The sequence below is a fragment of the Somniosus microcephalus genome, chromosome 13, assembly GCF_052327205.1.
Source record: "Somniosus microcephalus isolate GS21.2 chromosome 13, FLI_Smic_1.0, whole genome shotgun sequence".
Lineage (NCBI taxonomy): Eukaryota > Metazoa > Chordata > Chondrichthyes > Squaliformes > Somniosidae > Somniosus > Somniosus microcephalus.
In genome coordinates this window covers 25721901-25734491 of record NC_140999.1, presented here as the reverse complement: position 1 = coordinate 25734491, position 12591 = coordinate 25721901, and the positions used below count along the sequence as shown (strand labels likewise).

At 41.3% G+C, this 12591-nt stretch overlaps 1 protein-coding gene across 5 annotated transcripts in view; it reads left to right on the top strand.

Moving 5' to 3' along the window:
- Positions 1–12591, top strand: part of ap3d1 (adaptor related protein complex 3 subunit delta 1) — an 87708-nt gene that overhangs the window by 48500 nt on the left and 26617 nt on the right. For all 5 annotated transcript variants that reach the window (XM_086004657.1, XM_086004658.1, XM_086004659.1 and 2 more), the window contains exons 15-18: positions 258–489; positions 3181–3326; positions 6049–6193; positions 12406–12477. In XM_086004657.1, the coding sequence (XP_085860783.1) occupies positions 258–489; positions 3181–3326; positions 6049–6193; positions 12406–12477 (595 nt within the window). The remainder of the gene's footprint in view (positions 1–257; positions 490–3180; positions 3327–6048; positions 6194–12405; positions 12478–12591) is intronic.

Sequence of the window (12591 nt, the reverse complement as noted above, 5' to 3'; positions counted from 1 at the left end):
CAGAAACATTGGAATAGGAGTAGGCCATCCAGCCCCTAGAGCCTGTTCTGCCACTCAGTCAGATCTTGGCTGATCTGTACTTCAAGTATTTACTTGCCTTTGTTCCATATCCCTTGATGCCTTTGCCTAACAAAAATCTTTTGATCTCTGCCAGAGAACATTCCCTTTACCCCTACTCTGTCTGAAACTTACCAACCAATTAACAACCAATTTCAGAAATTCAGTGTACTTACAGTTCTTACTTGTGTGTTTTTCAGACATCTTCAAGAGCCTAATCAAACATTGGAAGCTATGCTGAAGTCCAAAGTCACAACACTGCCAGGGCATATCCAGGCAGTTTATGTGCAGAACGCTGCAAAGCTGTACGCATCAGTATTGCAACAGAACGAGCAAGCGGGCAACAAGGAAGCTGCTCGGGAAATAACACAAGTGTTGATTGACAAGCTACCCCAATTTGTTCAGAATGCAGACCTTGAAGTGCAGGAGCGGGTATGTGAGCAGCCTTTACTTTCACCGCAGAGTATGTAATAATCCCGCTGTACCATTGTTGTAGTGTTATTGATATACAGGAAACTTTGTGCTATCCGGCACCGACGGGACCGAGCTGTTGCCGTTCCCTCAAAACTGCCGGACAAACCAGCGCTGATGTTGAAACATACGGAGATTTTGAGCTCCGTATCTGGCAACAAACCCTGTTGCTTAGCAACAGCTTCTAAACAGTCGGCCCTACCTTGCAAGCATCTCTGTAGCGTCTCTGTAGCTTAGCAACAGCTTCAGCGAGACCTTGCAGAGCTTGACTGTTGAGAAAAAAGCAACAAAAAGAAAAAAAACCTAACTAAACAGCTCCTGATTTTTGCCAGTGGCTCGAGCATTCCGGACAGTTAACCTCCAGATAATCCAAAGTTTCCTGTATTCATTCCTTGCAGATGTAAATCTGCTTTGAGTGTTATATTAACTTGCCTTTGGGTTGTCTGCTCTCTTTGCTGCCTCCACCCCTACAAAATCCATTGAATAAATGTTCTCTTTTTTTCTTGACAAATTTTCCCATCTCCTTTGAAAACATTGATCTATTGTTGGACTCATGGGAACTAGTCATCTAGTACAGGAAACTTTGTGCTATCCGGAAGTTGAATGTCTGGCAACTTTGATCTAACGGCAGAAATCAGCAGCCGTTTTGGTTAGGTTTTTTTTCTGCTTTTCACAGGCAGGCTCTGGAAAGTGTTTTTGTCGCTTAGCAACAGCTTCAGAGATGCTTCCAAGCCATTGGGCTGAGTGTTTACAAGCTGTTGCTGAGCAACAGTGTTTGTGGTCAGACACGGCAGGCTCTAGAAAGCCCCTGTATCTTAGCAACAGCTTCAGAGACGCTTCCAAGCCACGGGCCAAGTGTTTACAAGCTGTTGCTGAGCAACAGTGTTTGTGGTCAGATACTGCGATGAAAAGCTCCTATCTGATAACATTGACGCTGGTCTATCCGGAGCTTTTATAAAAAAAAATTTTTTTAAAAACGGCAGTAGCTCACTCCCATGGGTGCCGGATAGCACAAAGTTTCCTGTATATTGCTTGAACTCCTGTTACTCATGCATGATTCTTAACCATGATTGTTGAGCGACTACTCGGTCACTACTGGCATTATAGCCAAGCACTCCATTCCTCCTCCTCCGACATCCACACGTACCTCCAGCGAAGGTTGCTAGTTAGTTGGAACCCTGGAAAAAAATGTTCTTCCTTAATCCAGAGGCACTGAGGTGTTATGTAGCATCCCTATCGTTCCTTTGGTTGACTGGACACTGAACCTCAGACTTTCTGACTCCATTAAGTTTTAAATATATGAGAGAACGCAGATTCACCTATAGTCGAGTGTAATATCGATAGTGTTTACTATTTATTGGCGTTATGTATTGTACAATCTTGGGCTCCAGATGATGTTTGAAGTTGTTTTCTGATATGTTGACATCTTAATGAGGAATATTGTGATCACTGATCTGTGTTAATGAGAAATGTACAGCAAATGTTCTGACCTGTATTACTTTGGGATATTTTGGTATCTTCAGAATCATACTGTTAGTTGCAGTATATTTTGTTTAGATTCATTAGTTCCCCCTATTCACTCCATCTTTAACATAACCTTGGTTGACAATCTTGCGGTGAATCAGTGGGGTAGTTGACCTTTTGAAGAAGCTTTCATACTTCGCCCCGTGGGTTCATGTAGTCGATCGTCCAAAAATTCTATTTCTATTCTTTCATCAAACTTTCTGCCAACAGTACAAAATCTGTGTTTTGCACGGCTAAAATTTTATTCTTCATTATTCTAACTAGAAAGCATAAGTGCAGCTTTAGCTTTGAGAACTAAATGGTTAAGTTCTTTAGAAAACAACCATCACTTTTTCTGCTACAGTGGCATCCATAGCTTGAAGCTTCTGAATATATTTTATCAGCTGCAGAATGCAGGAAGTCTGGAATATATCCATTACACCGCGTCCTCTCCTGCACAAAATCCCATTCTTTTCACCGCCCCCCACAATTATTTCTGTCGTTGCCAAGGTTAACCTTTTTACCTGCACCACTATGGATAGATTTGAGTCCCTCATCCATGTGTTTAAATACCTCTTTGGCCTTGTCCCATCCCTCCCTCTGATTGTGATCAATGAAACTTGTGTCCTAAGTATATGGTGGTAACCATTGCCCATATTTGGAGCTTTATGCTTCAAGACAATGTTGCTGAACACAAAATTTAAAAAATCAGGAAATTGGCCCTGCCTGTTCCTGACAGCAATGCAGTGGATAGGTTCAGCAATGCCCACAATCAACAGTTTAAGGTGCAGTTCCCCTGAATTGCAGGAAAGTCATTTTTGTTCCTGCTAGGAATTCAAGCAGGGTCGTGAAGCTAGTTATGATAGCTCATGTCTTTGACCTGAAAATTTAGTACTTTTGAGCTATGTTCATTTTAGACACACTCATTTTTGTGCTTCATGAGCAGAAGTCTGCTCTGATACCTTACTGTTGTTAATTGACGACCAACACTAAAATCATTTCGCTTGTGAATTCCCCACAGCCAGTGGTTCAGATCTTATATATATATATATATATATATATATTTTGATAATATGAATATGAATCTTACGGTGTGAATGTTCTACAAATATCCTTCAATAAATGTCACCATTGACTTTTATTTTCCAGGCTTCCTGTATTCTTCAGCTGATAAAATATATACAAAAGCTTCAAGCTAAGGATGTCCCTGTAGCAGAAGAAGTGATGGCTTTGTTTGCTGGAGAACTTAACCCTGTCGCTCCTAAAGCACAGAAGAAAGTTCCATTGCCAGATGGGTGAGACCTCTATTTTCAGCATTTCAAGAGCATTTAACAGTACCTGTACCAATTTAAAGAACTGACCTTTTTATAGTTGTGATATTTTCTGTGATTTAAGTAAATGGCTGTCCAAACCAAACTGAATTATAATTGGAAAACAAATTTTGCTGCATTACTTGTTAAGTAAGAAAAGAATGAACTTTTACCACTTCCTGGTTCATCCTATTGCCTTGGTGCCCTACTGATCAAGTTTACAAGTACTGTGCATTGTTAACATTGAGTTACAGCCTTGCATTGTTAAATGTTGTAGCTCCTCTCCAGACCAAATGGACAAAGGCCAGTTAAATACTAAACCAAACAGATTAGCAAATTCCTAAGTTCAATTCTGAGTCTTCACTGAGTTAACTGACCTCTGGGAGATCAGCCAAAATTCCTGCTTCTGACAACAGTTTAGTGAGCCCTATTGGAGAGAGTGCACATATGGGCATCAAGTGACATCAGACTGATCTTGGCTTTGATGCCCCCATAATTGAATAGCAGCTGACACTCCCCCTCCCCATCTAGGTTCACACATGAAAAATTATCACTTTGGTCAAAGTACTGGAGACAGCCAGTGTCTGCAGAACTGTACCCCGGCACCTTCAGGAAACGAGGGGAGAAACTTTAGTCGTAGGTAGAGTGGGGTAAGTCTTCTGTACACAATGGCCACTACATTTAGACCCCTTCATTTTTTCTTGCAGTCGTGTGAACTGGCAGCACTTAACTATCTTTCCCCAGTGCTCAATGATGTAGATGGTTACTTTTGCATAAACATATTTTCTTCTCCATTTAAAAACTGCCATCGTCACCTCCCTCAAGACCAGCCTTGACCCCTCTGTCTTTCCAACAATTCTAACTTCAGTTTTCTCTCCAAGGTCCCTGGTTTGATTTTTGACCTCAACACACTCCTGTCTGGGGATTGGCCAAACAGGGCTGACAATTAAACCAGTTTATCTGCCCCTTCTTCCCAGAGCAGTGAACTTGGTGCTCTGTGCATTAATTCTCTCCCAACACATTCATGTGTGAATGGCCACTGGGTGTCAGAATGTGATAATGATCCACCAATTGTTCAGACTGTTGACAAGCACTTTCTATGGCTGGCCCATTAACTTCTAGGACATAACTATTTCCTGTTGCTCTGGCCTGCTTTCCTCAGTCAACAGAAAGAAAAGGATGATGACCCTTTGGGAGTTAACCCCTAGAATTCTAAATCTGACGTTCATATTCAAAATATATAACTTAAATCAAAAAGCCTTTCTTGGCCAAATAAATGAAAATCCCTAATGTGACAGATGCTAACCAATGTGTGATAATTCACACATCTAGATAGGCTAGGTTAGTAGGCAGAGAGAAATAAGTGCAAACTTCTGAGACTCCGGGAAAAGTAGGATGAGGAAAGTTTTATTGAGGTCTTCAAGCTTTATGTGGGTTATGGATCTCGGTAAATTTTTCTTTTGGCACAGGATTCTAAGATAGATGGTTAGATATCAAAAGAAAATAGGAAATTTAGGCTACATTTTTGTTTTAGTGAAAGGGTGATAAGATTGTGGAACAGTTTGCCAGCAGAGGTGCTTTTTAATACTAATCAATGAATTTGTATTGGGAAAGAGAATATAGTGTGATCAGTTCCAGAGTCACAGTAAGGATGCTGATTGGAAATGGTCAATGTGCAGAAGGTTCACTAGAATTTGGTTAGTGCCTTTGAGATACAAGACAGATGAATTTGTGGAAAGCACATTCAGCGGCATTCTTGCCCTTAAATTGAGATCCATGTATCTCTGGGAGTATCAGGAATTGAGTTTGGAGAGTAGTTTTGGAAAAACTTGTAAGAGAAGAACTAATTCTGGGGCCAGTTTTTTTTTTTTTTTTTTTTTTTTGTAAACTTCAATTAGGAAGCCATCAGGTCCAGGGCCCCAGTTAATCTGAAAAGAGTCTATGGCTTGGAGAAACTCCTCTGATGGCACAGGTGCAGCCAAATCCTCCTCCTCCTCATACTCCAAAATCACCAGCCAAAGATGATGCTGGTTACTGCAAATTGACCTCGTGAGCATCCCTGGATTCTGACTTGGAGAATTTAGAATAAAACTGGTTAGATTCATTGTTAATCTTAGGATGACTAAATCAACCATTCCCTGAATTCACCACAGGAGTATTGCCACTTTTTTTGTTCCCTGAAGGTGTAGCCAGAAGATATCTTTGTTTACTTCCATTCTCCCAGTATAGAATTGCTATGAATTTGAATAAGACACTCAGGTACTTCCTACATGAGAAATCAAAATTGAGTCTGTTTCCTATTGTACCTCCGACAGGGCATGCAGGATCTTAAATCTGATGAGCCTTGTGAGCAGATTCAAATTGCGAAATCTGCTCCTCCAGTTGCTTCTAGGAAGCCAAAGCCTCCTTCCTCTTAGTGGAGACAATATTAGCACCTTGATCAATTTTTGACAAAAAAAGGTCCGAAGGAGATATTTGTACTCGAGGAAAATTATGGAGTCCCAAATCCTAGAGAGAAACTACAGAATGCCATGGAAGATAGTAGATGCTCTAGCTCCTTCAAAACTTGCCATGTCATTGTGGTAGTATATACATGCGTATGCAGTGGTCTTCCAGGTTGGAGGAGCCTCTTAAGATGCCAATTGTGTCCACATGGAGTTTATATATGTACTTGAAAATGTGTTTTATTTGGCCTCTCTCTCTCCAGGTTGGATCTTGATGCCTGGATCAATGATGCACCTTCAGAAAGCTCTTCAGATGATGAAAGCACTAAGAAAACAATATTCCATGAGGAGGAACAAAGAACTGTCAGACATAGACAACCGGAAATGGATGAAGATGAGCTTGCTAGGGTAAGAAACCGCAAGGGGCAGAAAACACTCGGAGTTGTTTATAGGCTCCCTAACAGTAGTTGTAGTGTTGGGCAGAGTATAAATCAGGAAATTAGAGGTGCATGTAACAAGGGTAATACAGTAATTATAGGGGACTTGAATCTTCATATAGACTGGTAAAACCAAATTTGCAGTAATAGTGTGGAAGATGAGTTCATGGAATGTATTCAAGATAGTTTTCTAGATCAGCATGACGAACCAATTAGGGAACAGACTATTTTAGATCTAGTATTGTGCAATGAGACAGGGTTAATAACCTTGGAGCAAAGGAGCCTCTGGGGAAGAGTGATCATAATATGAAAGAATTTAATGTTGAGGTTGAGTTTGAGTGTGACTTAGTTAAGTCTGAAACTAGGGTCTAGCATCTGAACAAAGCAAACTATGTAGCTATGAGGGCTGAGTTGGCTATGGTAGATTGGGAAACTAGATTAAAACATATGACTGTAGATAAGCAATGGTAAACATTTAAAGTTAATTCATAATTCGCAACAAATATACATTCCCCATAAGAATAAAAACCCCATGGGATTAGTAGTCCAACCTTGGCTAATGAGAAGTTATAAAGATAGTATTAGATTAAAGGAAGAGGCTTACTACTCTTTATGGAAATATTATAAGCCTGAGGATTATAGAATTCAGCAAAGCATGACCAATACATTTCTTAAAGAAAAAGAAAAGAGAATGAGAGTAAACTAGCAAAAGACATAAAAACAGATTGTAAAAGCTTCTATAGATGTGTAAAGTGGAAAAAGATTAGCGAAAGTAAACATCGTCCTTTAGAGGCAGAGACAGGAGAAATTACAATGGGGAATAAGGAAATGGCAGAGACATTAAACAAATACTTTGTATCTGTCTTCATTAGAAGGCACACAACATTCTGGAAATAATGGGTAACCAAGGGTCCAGCGAGAATGAGGAAGATTAGTATTAGTGAAGAAATAGTACTGGACTAAGTCGACAAATCCCCTGAACCTGATGGCCTACATCCTAGGGTTTTAAGAGGTAGCTACAGACATAGTGGATGCATTGGTTTTGATCTTCCAGAATGCCTTAGATTCTAGAACGGTCCCCGTGTATTGGAAGGTTGCAAACGTAACCCAGCTATTCAAGAAAGGAGGGAGAGAGAAAACGGGGAACTATAGACCAGTTAGCCTGACATCATTAATAGAGAAAATGCTAGAATCTATTATTAGGGATGTGGTAACAGGGCACTTAGGAAATCATATGATTGGGCAGGGTCAACATGGATTTGAGTGAAATTGTGTTTGACAAATCTAAGAGTTTTTTGAGGTTGTAACTAGCAGGGTAGATAAGGGGGAACTAGGGGATGTATTTGTTTTTCCAGAAATATTCGATAAGATGCCACACAAGTTACTGCACCAAATTAGGGCTCATGGGATTGGGGGTAATATATCAGCATGGATTGAGGATTGGTTAATGGACAGAAAACAGAGGGTGGGAATAAATGGGTCATTATTGGATTGGCAGGCTGTAACTAGTGGGATACCGCATGGATCAGTGCTTGGGCCTCAGCTATTTTATAATCTATATCAATGACTTTGAGGGGATGCGAGTGTAATACATCCAAGTTTGCTGACTATACAAAATTAGGTGGGAAAGTAAGCTGTGAGGAGGCTGCAAAGGGATATAGACATTAAGTGATTGGGTAAGAACATGGCAGATGGAATATAATGTGAAGTGAGAAGTTAACCACTTTGGTAGAAAAGTAGAATATTTTTTAAATGGTGAGACTGGGAAATGTTGGTATTCAGCGGGACCTGGGTGTCCTTGTACACGAGTCACATTGTTAACATACAGGTACAGCAAGCAATTAGGAAAGCAAATGGTTTGTTGGCCTTTATTACAAAGGGATCGGAGTATAAGAGTCAAGAAGTCTTACTATATTTATATAGGGCCTTGGCGAGACCACACCTGGAGTACTGTGTACAGTTTTGATGATCTTGCCTAAGGAAGGAGAAACCTGCCTTAGAGGGTTCACCAGACCAATTCCTGGGTGAGGGGATTGTCCTATGATGAGTGAGTAGACTAAGTCTATGTTCCCTAGAGTTTAGAAGAATGAGAGGTGATCTCATTGAAACATATAAAATTCTTAAGGGGCTTGACAGGGTTGATGCTGGGAGGATGTTTCCTCTCGCTGGGGAGTTTAGAACTAGGGGTCACAGTCTCAGCATAAGGGGTCGGCCATTTAGGACTGAAATGAGGAGAAATTTCTTAAAGGGTTTTTAATCTTTGGAATTCTCTACCTCAGAGGGCTGTGGATGCTCAGCCATTGAGGATATTCAAGACCGAGTTTTGGATACTAGAGGAATCGAGGGAGATTGGGGGTAGTGTAGGAAGGTGGAGTTGAGGTAAAAGATCAGCCATGAAATTATTAAATGGCGAGCAGGCTCGAAGGGCCGAATTTCCTGCTCCTTTTCTTATGCTCTTGTCTAACTTCTGTCTTCACATTCTTCTAAAAAGAAAACATCAACCCTTATCCCTCTGCCCTGTCCAGCTATACCTTATCCCAATCTCTCCTCCTTCGCAAATCTTGGAATGCATCGTTGCCAGCCCGTTCAGTAAACTTTATTCCCATCAATCTGAAGTCCGCCCTACCCACAACAGTGAGACTGCCCTGGTCAAGGACACCAATGACATTCTTTGTGTCACTAAGCATCAGTGGTAAATCTCCGATCTTTCAAATCGATCATTCAATCCTCCCCACCATCTCTACTTTATGGTCTACTTCTATGGCACTTCACTCCTTTTCTTATCTATATCTTACCCATGGAAATATCATTTGGAGGCATGGGGCAACTGTCATGTGTGTGCTGACAACACTTGGCTTTACTTCTCTGCTACTGCTGTGGACTCCTCAACCACCAATGTATGTGGAACTGCCTAGCCATATCAAGTCTATTGACTAATCTACTGGAATTTTTTGAGGATGTAACTGGTAGAATAGATAAGGGAGAACCAGTGGATGTGGTGTATTTGGACTTTCAGAAGACTTTCGATAAGGTACCGCATAAGAGATTAGCAAAGTTAAAGCACATGGAACTGGGGGGTAAGGTACTGTCTTGGATAGAGAACTGGTTGACAGACAGGAAGCCAAGAGTTGGAATAAACAGGTGTTTTTCCGAGTGGCAGGCAGTGACTAGTGGGGTACCGCAGGGATCGGTGCTAGGACCCCAGCAATTCACTATATATAAATGATCTAGACAAGGGAACTAGATGTAATATCTCCAAGTTTACAGATGACACAAAGCTGAGTGGGCGTGTGTGCTGTGAGGAGGATGCAGAGAAACTCCAGTACGATTTGGGCAGATACATAGCAAATGCAGTATAGTGTGGATAAATGCGAGGTTATCCACTTCGGTGGCAAAAACAGGAAGACAGATTATTATCTGAACGGCAATAGATTGGGAAAAGGGGAAGTGCAACGAGACCTGGGTGTCCTTGTGCACCAGTCGCTGAAGGTAAGCATGCAGGTGCAGCAGGCGGTTAAGAAGGCAAATGGCATGTTGGCCTTAGCGAGAGGATTAGAGTACAGGAGCAAGGATGTCTTGCTGCAGTTGTACAGGGCCTTGGTGAGACCACACCTTGAGTATTGTGTGCAGTTTTGGCCGCCTTATCTGAGGAAGGATGTTCTTGCCATGGAGAGAGTGCAGCGAAGATTCACCAGACTGATACATGGGATGGCAGGAATGACGTATGAGGAGAGAGTGGGTCGATTAGGCTTATATTCGCTAGAGTTTAGAAGAATGAGGGGGGATCTCATTGAAACTTATAAAATTCTAACAGGACTAGACAGACCAGATGCAGGAAGGATGTTCCCGATGGCGGGGGAGTCCAGAGCCAGGGGTCGCAGTCTAAGGATAAGGGGTAAGCCGTTTAGGATTGAGATGAGGAGGAATTTCTTTACCCAGAGAGTGGTGAACCTGTGGAATTCTGTGCCACAGGGCAGTTGAGGCCAATTCATTAAATATATTCAAGAAGGAGTTGGATATGTTTCTTGAGGCTAAAGGGATATGGGGAGAAAGCAGGGGCAGGGTACTGAATTTGGATGATCAGCCATGATCTCATTAAATGGCGGAGTGGGCTCGAGGGGCCGAATGGCTTACTGCTGCTGCTATCTTCTATGTTTAAGTCCAAAATAAGCAAGGATTTCTTTCAACTTTGCACTGACAAGCCCAAAGCCATCTTGTTCAGCTCTTACTTAAAACAACACACCTTGCCACCTGATTTGTTAATTTTCTCTGGGCATTCCTTCAGACCAATCCCCATGGTGTTTAATCTTGGTGTCTTGTTTGACCTTGAACTGAGTTCCAATCCCCAAATCCTTGCCACCACCAAGATTGCCTATTTCCACCTCTGCCCCAGCCTCCGCATGCATTACCTCCAGTCTGGATTATTCTAATGCTCTCCCCGTCAGTCTCCTGAGTTTTGCCCTTTCTCAAATTACAACTTGTACAAAAGTCCTGCACTAAGTCACATTTCCTTCCGCTCTTCAAACTTCATTGCCATAGGCAGATAGGGAACCAATTTCTAAATTTGGTACTGAATTTGGATGATCAGCCATGATCGCATTGAATGGCGGAGCAGGCTCGAAGGGCCGAATGGCCTACTCCTATCTTCTATGTTTCTAAATCCTTCTCGCCTACAAATCCCTCCAAAGCCTTCCCTCTTCCGATCTCTGCAACCTCATTCAGCCCTATGTTTGTCTCCAAATCTTCTGCTGTTCCAACACTGACCTCTCCTGTAGTCGCCTTTTTTAATCACTCCATTACACTTTCGGGTGCAAAGCACTAAGCACCATACCCCACCACCTCGCTTGTGCTCTCCCCTCTGTCAAAACCTACTTATTCGATCTTGCTTTTGGTCACCACCCCAATCCTCTCCCACCAATTCTTGATTCTGATTGTTTTCACCTCTGTAAATTGCTTTGAGAGATTTTATTATGGTGAAGGTACTACATAATAAGTGTGAATTGTCTTTTGGAAACCCACTTTGACAGAAAAGGTAATTGATGACCTGCCTCAATGTTAGGCCCTTAACCCCAGATGTGTATTTTTTTCTTAAATTGCTGTTTTAGATCCAGTGCTAGCATATGCAGAATTATATATTTTTTTCAAAAACCTGTGATCAGTCTGAAAATAGTGCTACCAGTGCGATAAAGTAAACTGCCAGAAGTGGGGATAAGATTTTAGTGTCACTGGAGTACATCTGTTTACTTTTGTACCTTATCAAGTTATTTACTTGTGATTTTATTTATATTTTTAGGTTGAATTTTTTTTTTTAATGCACCTTACATTGTCTGTCTTTGTCCCTTTTGTGATCTATGTTACTGCTGAAACTCTCATCTGAGTGTTTCTGCTCCAAGCTTGACTTCTCCAAAGCTTTTCTTGCCAGCCTCCTGAGCTCCACTCCACTTAAATTCCAACTGATCCCAAACTATATTGCACACAATTTTCTTCCATGCTGAGTCCAGCTCACCTATCATCCCAGTCCTCACTAACCTTTATCTGGTTCTCCATCCCTCTGCATTGACTTCAAAATCCTCATCCCCATTTAAAATTCCCACCATCGCATTGCCCAACCCTACGTCCAAGTTCACATCATCTTCCAAGTCTAGCCTATTGTGCATCACCCCCTACTTTGCTACACAGTTGGTTGCATATCTTTATCCATCACAGCATACCATCTGGAATTGTCTTCCTAAACCCCTCTGCCTGGCTGCATCTTTTCTCCCACCATAAAAAGTTTCTTTAAAAACTCACTCTTCAAACAAGTCCTCCTTATCATTCTTAACTGTTCTAACACTGCTTGGTGTTTGTTCCCCTCCCCTTTTTTTGTTTAGTGTCTTGAAGTGCTTCACTATATACTTTTGGGTGATATTCTTATGCACATGTATTAGATTAAGTTCTTAATACTCAAAACACTTTGCCTCTTCTGCGTTTCCTTTTCTTGTGTATATATGCCTTGTTACATAAATATGTATTTATTTTATAATGACCTTCTGGGAAAGCAGGCAGTTTTTTTTTCCTCCAGACTACTTTGCTGTGATCAACCACTTGTTGCCTGGGGAATCGTAGGTCTTCTAACCTTTAAGCTGATGTGAAGTTTCAAATGAAATGTAATTTGTGATTTTATATAATTTGTTTCCATCCTAGCGGCGAGAAGTAAGAAAACAAGAACAGGCAAACAATCCATTTTACATCAAAAGTTCTCCTTCTCCTCAGAAGGTGAGTTGACCACATGTAATTTTATGCCTGTTTCTTGTTGCATTTTCTCCTTTCAGTATTGTGACTACGATGTATCTTCATCTCTTCGTTGGGCAGGTATGTGGAGAAGGGAAT